Genomic DNA, 10742 nt, shown 5'->3' with positions numbered 1-10742 from the left:
ACAACACTTAGAGATGTAAAAAATGAGATGAACATACCAATTTCAATATAAGAAAATACACAAAAGCTTCTCAAAATGCAATCGCAATTAAACTGTCTATTAATAATACGCTATAATAAGATAATAACACATACACCTTTTTAATTTTACATTTGTCACAATCAAAAAAATATTTCATACAATAAGGCAATAAAAAGAAATAAGTGTATTTCACTCACGTTGATGTGCCATCTTCTTATTGATTAATTGTATGTTACATGTTGTAAGAGATTTTGACTCCGTTTGATTCATTATTCTAATATTTTTTAGAATAATAGTTTAAAAAAAGTAAAATTTGATGAGTATTACAATATAGGATTTGGAAATTAACAAAAATATCCTGATATGTTTGTTTATTTACTAAACACCCTTATAATAAACTATTAAAAATTAACAAAAACACCCCTAACCCACCCATTAAATACGAACAACCCGCCACCACCACTGGAGGGTGGTCGGAGTCATTGTATCGATCCACAACTGACTGAATCTGACCGATCGTGCATCGATATGACTTTTTTTACCAGATCCACGGTGAATCTGGCCTTTTCCTGACTAGATCTGGCCATTGACGGTCAGATCTGACCACATTTGATTGTCAACGACTGGTTATGGCCAAAGATCTGGCTGTTGATGGTCAGATCTTTGGCTGTAGATCTGGCCAAAAAAAGCTAGATCGGTGCACTACCGGCCATATTCAACCGGTAGTGCGCCATTATACCAGATTCCGACGGTGGTGGTCGGAATCTGGTAAATGTGAGTTGTTGGGGTGTTTTTGTTAATTTTTAAAATTTTTTAAGGTGTTTAGTTAAATTAACAAATTTAGGAGGTTTAAAAGAAATTGAATAATATAGAATAATATTTTGAGAATAAGAGAACCAAAGACCAATTTTCTGTTTAACTTTATTAGGAAAATCAGAATAGTATTTTAAAGAGTGTACCAAACGGAGTCTTTATAATTACAAGCGGGTAAAATATATTATTCAATCCATTCATAACTACCAAGTCTTAAGAGATGATAATAATAACAAAAATAGGAGTCATCTTATGTTGTGAAAACAATTTTACGTTTTATCCCACATGTATAATATCATTCCGTTGCTACATTTTAAATCCCACATCGGATATCATGTGCACAGCAAGCCTTTTTCATCTAGCATCCATTGATTTAATATTCAAACTAAATTAATGACATTGATGTTTAAATGAAAAAGCGAAAAAAGAAAAATAAATGTATATAATTAACAGACGATGAATTTTTCATTTTTTGTTAACGCAAATAACCTCTAGCATTTCCAAAATTATCACTTAGACGATGAATACTTTATAGATATGACAAAAGGTATGAAAAGAAGCGGCAACATTCTACTTAAAATACATAAAAAAAAAAAGTAAAAAATGTTGGGGAAACTACAAAGTGATACTGGTGTCAACTATCTCTAGATGGCTGACTGATTCGATAAGGATTTTAAGTATATTATTTAGGAATTTATGAGTTCGAATCCCCTCTCGGATGTTAATAGAGGTTGAAGCTCTTATCCGGTCCATAGTTTAAGGGTCTAGGAGATTAGTTAAGGTGCGTGTAAGTTGGTCTAGACACCTTAATCATAAAAAATAAAAAGATATTGCTGTCAAAATTGCGACTTTGAAGTCATTAAGATATTAGTAATTCATTTCGGTCAGATTCAACATTTTGGGATAATAGCCATATTGATGATAGAAAGGATGTATTTTTGCAACTTTCAGGATCCATTTGATAAAAAATGAGACATTATCACCGAAAGTGATGTTTTGGAAACATTTAGGGTTGATATGATATTTCTCCCATGCCTATCAAAATGCTTCGTCTCAATAGGGCCTAATCACCCCACCAATGAGTCCAGGCCCACGAGGTGCACCCGAACTTGGGACATTTTTGTAAAATATCCTCCTGTCCAGGGTCCAAATAAGCCCTAATAAAACTCTCCCTTTCAACGCCTCCTATAACAAAAACCCTACTTCTTCTATTTCTCTCTGCGCTTCTTCACTCTTTTGAAGCCTCAAACCGCAGCCGCTGTTTCTGCTCTGAGGTAAAACTATTAACAACTTATCGCTACATTCAACGGATCTGATTTGCTTTTTCATTCTTATTTTTGTTTCTCGTTTGAGCTAGTGTCTGTTTTATCCGGAAATTATTGCTTCATTGTTATAGGGCAGCAACATGTTCAATTTGGAATTTTTGTTTATGTTTTTTATCTAGTCTATTGATTATTATTGGCTTTGAGGAGCTGGTACGATTTGATTGTGATAGATCAAAGTTAGGATAAATGAAATCATTTGTTACTGAATGTTTTTGTTTAAAAAAAATTCTTGAATGGAAGAGAATTCGTGGAATGAATCTTTAGGTGTTAGAAAAACACGAATGAGTTTCTTGTTCCCAAGATGTTGTAAAAGAAAGTGTCACTAAAGAAGTGAGTTTGTTAGAACAATTTAAGTCAATAGACTTCCACAACTTATTTCATAAGTGAAAAGTAGATTATCTAATTTGCCTCATTGAATTTGTTTACTGTTTTTATAGATATCTTTAGGTTGTGTAATTTTGTTTACGAAAGGGGTTAATGCTCTCTGATATTAATGGCAGCTTGCTTTTGTGAGGATGGTGAGAGTTAGTGTCTTGAATGATGCTCTTAAGAGCATGTATAATGCAGAGAAGAGAGGGAAACGACAGGTCATGATCAGACCATCTTCAAAAGTGATTATCAAGTTTCTTTTGGTCATGCAGAAACATGGTTTGCTTATTCTTTTGTTATAGTTTTTTTCTCATTTCTATTCATGTTTCACTGAAACTATTTGGATAATTGAATATATGTGTCCTCATTATTTCGTGAAAATTGGTTTTATAGGTTACATTGGAGAGTTTGAGTATGTTGATGATCACAGATCTGGAAAAATTGTGGTGGAATTGAATGGAAGACTGAACAAATGTGGGGTAATCAGTCCTCGTTTTGATGTCGGGGTCAAAGAGATTGAGGGCTGGACTGCAAGGCTGCTTCCTTCAAGACAGGTTAGTTTGGTCTTTAAACCCCAACTTATTTTGGAATAGATTGTTTGTAATGGATATAATAATGGTAGTGTGCAGGACTATTAAGGGTTTTAATTGAAAAAAAAAAAAAAAAATTCTGATGTAAAGTAAGAGTGGCAAGCTAGCTTATATTGTAAAATCACATGGGAAAAAATGATGGTTAATCTGCGGATAGATACGGGGGATGGTTGCATGTTAGATGTTTAATGATATAATTGTATATGAATAGACAAGAACCTCTAAACATGTGCCTGGACTTGCATGAGGAATTGCTCTTCCTATTCTCTGTGCCTGATGGGGAAGGGTGTGGGTCTGACTGAGTTGTGGTAACAACTTATTGTTAAGAATATCAACCACTTGCATTTCGTGAATTTTCTGTCATGGGTACTGCCAACTGGTGGTCAATTTATTGTTTTTACTAAATAAGTGTCCTGATAAAACTGATAAAATTGGCAGTTTGGGTATATTGTGCTGACAACATCTGCTGGCATCATGGATCACGAAGAAGCTAGGAGAAAGAATGTTGGTGGCAAAGTACTTGGTTTCTTTTATTGAAGCAAAAGTGAGGAAACTTTTGGAATTTTGCCTTACTACTGAGTAGTTTTTCCTTTTTGAGTGTTGGAAATCATATGCTTATTTGTATTTTGGGATGATTTTATGGTATACCTTTTTGTTGATTTAGTATTGTGCTTAAATGCAAGTTTGGGGTTTGGTTGCGTAATGCGCTTTTATCTATTTGCAGTTGTTGTTTTGCCTAATTATCTCTACGTATCGAAATTTTACCTTGCTGCACATTTATTTCATTCTTTCCTGTACTGATTAATGACAACCTATCACATCTTTGAGATGCCCTAATAAAACTTAATTTTGTTGTCTTTAATATTATGAATTATAATACATAGAATTTTTAGTGGACATGCGATTAAAGGGAAGTTCAAAACACTATAAACCCTTATGTATTGGGATCGGTAGAAAAGAATTCTTAGTTTGAACCGTGGCAAGGCAAGCAAATAACACGAGAACCAGGTATAAGTTAATATAATTTAAAAGTTATATTAGAAAGCAAATCCTTTAGTTGAGAGTTACTAATCGCTGTCAAATTCAACAGCAACTCCAAAGTCTCTAATTGAGGGAAGATGCTTATAATTGGACCTATAAGATTCCGCAGTAGAACATGGTTCCTCGCACCAATGGATACATCAAGAAGCAGGGGAACATTCTCAACATTGAACCTGATTTGTGATCCACAAAATTTAAATGACAAAAGGCTTGGGGCAGAAATTTCAACTTCTTCAACTGAGAAGCAACAGTGAAGGTTTAGATACTTCAATCGGATTGATGGCCCAACAACCTTTAAACCTGATAAATGTGAGGAGTATTCCACATTTAATCGCTGTAGAAGTGGACAATTGTATACAAAAAACTCAAGAATCTCTCTGGTAACCTCCACACGAACTAAAGAAAGAGACTGTAGATACTTGATATTGGATAACCCACTGGGACTTTTAAGATTGTTAAAAAAATCCAGCAGAAATCTATATAGCTACCGACTCTCTCCCAAAATTTGATGAAAATCCAACTCAAGCTTTCGAACTCCCTTCGCTATAGCTGTGCTAACCCAATTAGTAATGGTACTCTGATGAGAGTCAAACAACCCAAAACGTATTGTAAATTCATTTATATTGATGCTAAAACATGATTCACCCAGTTGATGTACTGGAACCTTTTTTCTTCAGGGTCAACTATATTCACTTTGTTAACATTCCACAGCTTCCTTGGAGCATTAAAGTTAAGGTTAGTTCTATATCTCCACAAGTATTTCCATCTAGACGAAAGAACACTAGTCATTGCAGCTTCCTTAAAACTTAACCGACGAATTATATTGACAACAATATCATCTGGAAGTATACTGAACAAATCCACCAAAACTTCTTCTGTGTTCTCCTGCTGGAGAAATAACTAATAAAAATTAACAAAGAGAACTCAGACATTTAATCTCACAAATTACATTAACGAAAAGCTTACTTTCTAAACTACCAAATAAATATCAGTCAAAACCATTAGCTAGCTTTAAAATAACATATACATATTATACTAGTCATTTAGATGTGCGGAACCGAGTTCTTGGCGTGATGTGAAGCCAAAATTTTGTCTTTTGACATGAAAAATTAGCTATATAACAAAAACAGAGACAGAAAAAGAAGAACCTGATCTCGGGTAGGTTCACGGCTCCGCCGCGTTCTCTTCATTGTTAACTCTGAAAATTTTACGAAATGCTATTTATTAATCGCAGTTAAAGCTACATCAAGCATTTATGATGCAGAATAATTGTAAAGGTACCGGTTTTTAGCGAGATCTTAGCTGTTTTGCTTGGTCCTCTTGTCAAAAGACAAACCCCGATTAAACATTAACAACAGAAAGCTTACTAGCTAGTTGATCACGGCATTCGACAACACATTTCTGGAAGCAAATGAGTTTATGGTGTTTAGAGGATTAAAATAAAAATAAAAATTAAGAAGGGTTATCCTTCGGGGCATATATATATATAATTTTTTCTAATATTAAAAAAGAAAATATCCTTGGATTTTATTCTCTCTTTTTTTTTTAATATATTAGACAAATTATCAAAAAATTTAAATTAATAATTAAAGAGAAATGTTCCAAATTCAATGGTTATCCTTATTAACAATAGAATAAGGATTTAAACTCAAGACCTCTTAAATAATACATTCAAGAGTTTTCTATCGAATCATGCAACCATTTAATAATAGTTTACAACTCTAACAGTTGATAATAGTCTTACTTATCTTTACCTAATAATATGTATGAAAAATACATGAAAATTATTATTTTAACTTTTTTTTGTCTTCTATATACATATTAAATTAAGAGCGAAAAAGATAGTGTTTTGACATTTATCAATACAATAAATATTGGTTTACAACCCAATCTCACAACTCTGATGTATCAGCTCACAATTGGACCCATATGCGGGTTGACCAATTGTGAGTAGGGACGTAGCTAGGTTTTTTGGTCAAAACATTAACTATAAATCGAAACCCTAAATCTTATAACTTAAATTTTTTCAACAATTTCTACTGAACCAATAAAATTCAACTCATAAACCTATGAAAACTTATCAAATCCAACTCTAAATATCAAGCAATTAACTAATATATCAAGATTATACCAAATCCTTAAATTTCTACAACTTAAGATTTCATTAATTATTTAAACCATTCAAAATTAACTCAATAACTAACTAAAATTTATCAAACCCAACTTAAAATAACAACTAATTAACCCATACCTGAAGATAAATAAGATTAAATCAAAACCCACATCAAAATCTAGGAAGTTAATCTTCTAATTTTAAACTTATTTATTAAACTCAACAAAAACTTATAACTCAAGATTTTTTATCAATTAAGAAAGATAAAAGAAAAGAATTTAAGTAAAAAAAAAAAAAAAAAGCACCATTTTACCTTTAATCCAAAGGAGTAGCATTTATTGAGTATCTAACTAAACAAATAGATAATATGGAGAAAACATGTGGAAAGGAAGAAGAGAGAAAAGTAAAAAATATGTTAATCAATAATTCATTTTTATGGATCAAAATTATAAATTCCATAAAATGTAAAGACTTTTTTTATTTGTTTTATAAGTTGAGTGAGTTCATTTGAACCATATGTTTTTACGTGGCTATGTGTACTATTGTGAATTATTATTGTGAAAATGAATTATAATTACCTTATTATCCAGCGAGTATGTTGAAAACAAAGTCATGTCTAATTGATGTAATACATGATATGACATGCCATTGCATTGTGTTTTGTCACATCACTATTTGCCGGTAATACTCACTCGTTAACCTTTTTTATTAACTTTCTTTTATAAATACGACATGTTAGTTTGAAATTGGTCAATTTATAATGATTATACCTACCTAACAATAGGTCTCGCTTGATCAAATGTGAACCGAGAACGTCGTGAAAAGTATTTTAATTAAATAGCTCTATTAGTATTACTTCACATACGGAACTGAACTTCCAGTTTTTACAGCTTTGGTACTGCATCAACTTTGTTTTGGGTCAGGCCTTTAACTAGATTTCATCGGGCCAGGCCTTCAACCAGATTTTCAAATTGTCAAATTCAATCAAGGATTGGAATAATTAAAGTGGTGTGTCTATTCCTAATTTCCTAGGTTCCCTTCTTCATTGCATCTTTCTTTGTGTAGCAATTCGACCACCTTAGACTTCTCATTGTACAAGCCCGAAACAATTAAATAGAACGAAACATTTCTCCCAAAAACTATTGATGCCTTGCCCAATAGGATCCTGAAGTTGACGACCAGATAACCATTTCAGTGGTCACCTCTATTAGAGCCTCCAGGGACTCGAACTCAGAAATTTATAAAATCTTATTTTACTTTTTTATCATTAGATCATCCAACGGTGGTTGCCACCTTTTAACCTTCTATATTGCAGAAGGAAAGACTAAAATAAGGCACCCTTGAATTTTTAAGCTCCTTCTGATGAATCACATTGTTTACCATCATTGTTAACAATTTGATCTAATTTAAAATCAAACATGACACACGATATAATATAATATATATTACGATAACAGAGAGTAAATAAAGATGACATATCCAATAAATCCAAGGAAGGAAACACTAGAACAAGCTCATATAATTAATAAACTTGAGCTTCAACATTAATGTTTCATCCAAGCTCAGTACTCATAACATAAACAAAACAAAATTAAACCAAAAAAAAAAAAAAAAAGGTTTTTTATTTTCTACAAAAATAGCTTATCTGGTGATAGCAATATTGCATGCTTGAACCACATAAGCATTATATCTCATCCTGTAGATGTACGTACTGCCAAAGGGGTAGATAGTTGCCCATCTGTGAAAACAAACTTCAACGGCCAAGATTAATATTCATGTGATGATCATCATCACTAATCTCATCATCAGCGTTCTGAGCAGTGAAGGATGCCATCAGAAGAAGCATCACATGGGATAAATCAGCTTTGCACTAGTTGAAGAAGATGAAGCATGGAGATGATGGTTTGGTTAAAAGAGAAAGAATGAAAGAGAGGTTAGAGAGGGGTTTAAAGGAAGCGGATTAAGTTTGTGGGAAGAGGATCTTCCAAGTATATGCTTAAAGCATTAAGTTGATGCCCCCTTTTTTTTCCCATCAACTTTTGTTATTTTTATGATTATAATGGCCAAAGAGTGGGATACATGTGAAAGCAGGAACTCTTAGCAAATTGCCCTTCTGGCTATTGGTTTCATATTTTGCCATGTCGCTGTATTTTGGACTGTATCTGTGTAATATAACATACCAAAAGATACTTTCCAAGAAAGTTCTCAGAATTTAGACCCATTTTCGGGCCATTCTCCTTTTGCTTCCCAACTTAGTTTCTTTATAACTCACTTTAATAAGATGTTTCAACGCGTTAAAACTTTTCTTAAATTCTATATTAAAAATGTTTAAACGACTTTTTCCCAACCAAGGTTTTCCTTAACGACACTTTCCCACCCAAAAGGCTTCAAAAGACCATTTTCTCATCCAAAGTTAATATTTCGTTTCTATCTAATCCAATTTCGGCCGATTTCTACAGTGAAAATTTTCTCTATCACCATCATTTGAACCTTCGGTCTTCTTTCTACAAAATCCCTCTTACCTTGACTTGATAACTCGTCGAACGTCGACTGAGAAAGTAAAATATATTTTGGATATTAATGAAATATTAACTTTTGGTAGGAAAGTGATATTTTAAAACTTTTTAGGAGAGAAAGTGTCGTTTAAGGCAACCCTTGAGTGGGAACAAAGGTCTTTTACTCTTAATAATAATCCTAATATTCTTTTTCCATTAATTAAAAGTTTGATTCCAAGAGGAATTTTTTTCTTAATTTAATTGTACACTTTTTTTTTTTAATTAATTCTTAGAGTTAGCATATTTTAATTCTTTCAAGCTTCGGCCTTTGAGATGTGCATGTGGGCTTAATATTATATTTATCAGGAGAGGCAGATTGGCGATGTATCCTAAATTATTAAGTGGACCGACCACCGTTTATATATATATAATAAGGCTGTAAAGCCCAATATTGGTTAAGTACTCAAGTCCAATATAATTTATTTTTTCAGTGTTTGATTGTTGAAAAGTTGCTAGAAAGTTTACAAAGAAAATGTCAACTTTTTACAAACTATAAAATTTATTGTCTGGTAGAGAATTAAAGATCAATTATCAAATGTTAATAATGCAGATTCGCAAAGGCCCCATTGCCCAAAAACACAGATAATACTCCAGCTAGATTCTTATTGTTTTCAATTCCAAAAGCAATATTAAAAAAAAAATGTTTTAAGTGTCTGTGCAACCAAGAAGCTTTTATGCCCCAAAAGCATGGTAAATGAACTCCCCGTTTCAAATTTTCTTTTATAATTTGGTGTTGCTGAGAAATTGAAATATATAACTCAGTTTACAAATGAGTAGTTGCAGAACTCTAAGTTCTTTTTTTTGCTTTAGTTGTTAATAGGGGTAGTCACTGAAGTTCTTATTTGATCAGTAATTCTAGGGTCCCAGATGATTAATTGAAGTACACGTAAGTTGACTCGAACATCTTTGGTTATTAAAAAAAAAGTTATTTTTTTGCTAAATAATTGTCTCAGAAAGAACTGTTGCACCTAAGTAGATACATCTACCATGCAAGTAATAGATAAATCAATATTTATGGTAATATTAATCTTTGTTTAAAGGATTACTTGTGAAAGTTGTTAATTATATTTAATTTAATAAAACGTATGGTGACTAATGAAAGTCATAGTATATTATATAATCTTAGTTTAATTTTAAATTCATATGTTATATTACAAAGTTCCTTGTTATCTTATATTCATCCTGACATTCATTAGTCATTACTGATTTATATTTAAACACACCACTTGAAGATTTGGCAATCAATTTCGTCCGGGTTAATTTATACGCACTTTAACTATTTCATTGATACTTTGGAGGTTGAAACTATAGGTCGAATAATAGCTCATTGGTAACCCTATTAGCATTCAAGGAAGGACTTAAACTTAGTATTTCTTATTATACCTAAGAGTCTCTATCAAACTACTCGATCATTCAAGATACTTTAACCCATATTATATCTTGTAGTTCTTGAAACACACCAATATTTCTTTTTCCATAAAAAAGAAAACCAGGTCAATCAAACTGGGTCACATAACCTCATTAAGTTTTTTACTTAATAAATTTGAATGGGTCCATTATTAAATCATTTCATAAAAATCTTAGATTATACTTAATTAATTAATTTCGCGTTACATCAATAATATCTGTCTAGAAATAAATAATCATCAATTGTATTTAATATTTGATTTTAAAAGAATGTATCAAGATCAGTAAGGCTGTCAGTCTTAATAATTTCACTAAATGCAAAAGAAAAAAGAATGGTCTATGGGAGAACTATTCTGGTGATGATTAGGATGCCAGCTCAGAGAAGCTTTATAAAAGATGTCACAGTCTCATTGGTTCCAAATAAACGAGTAGAGAGTATAAAAACACATCACTTGTCCATTTGCTGGTGTTTAAAGGACTTGCTAGCGTGCGCAGGGAGGTAATCGGC

The 10742-nt window shown here is 32.1% G+C and overlaps 1 protein-coding gene across 1 annotated transcript; it reads left to right on the top strand.

Moving 5' to 3' along the window:
* Window positions 1-1999: 1999 nt before the first annotated feature.
* LOC116105248 (40S ribosomal protein S15a-1) lies at window positions 2000-3858 on the top strand. Its single transcript, XM_031391685.1, has 4 exons — window positions 2000-2108; window positions 2660-2807; window positions 2922-3082; window positions 3557-3858. Exons 2-4 carry the CDS (start codon window positions 2675-2677, stop codon window positions 3653-3655), a joined length of 393 nt encoding a protein of 130 aa, XP_031247545.1. The 5' UTR covers window positions 2000-2108; window positions 2660-2674; the 3' UTR covers window positions 3656-3858.
* The last annotated feature ends 6884 nt before the right edge of the window (window positions 3859-10742 follow it).

This window comes from Pistacia vera, unplaced genomic scaffold (genome assembly GCF_008641045.1).
Source record: "Pistacia vera cultivar Batoury unplaced genomic scaffold, PisVer_v2 Contig496, whole genome shotgun sequence".
NCBI lineage: Eukaryota > Viridiplantae > Streptophyta > Magnoliopsida > Sapindales > Anacardiaceae > Pistacia > Pistacia vera.
This window is presented reverse-complemented; position numbering and strand designations above follow the sequence as displayed.

What these genes read in the sequence shown, in the direction of transcription:
- LOC116105248 (XM_031391685.1), top strand. Translation starts at nt 2,675, where the DNA reads ATGGTGAGAGTTAGTGTCTTGAATGATGCTCTTAAGAGCATGTATAAT. An exon ending in TTTGGTCATGCAGAAACATG is followed by an intron (nt 2,808 to 2,921) that starts GTTTGCTTATTC and finishes TTGGTTTTATAG; the next exon opens with GTTACATTGGAGAGTTTGAG. An exon ending in GGCTGCTTCCTTCAAGACAG is followed by an intron (nt 3,083 to 3,556) that starts GTTAGTTTGGTC and finishes TAAAATTGGCAG; the next exon opens with TTTGGGTATATTGTGCTGAC.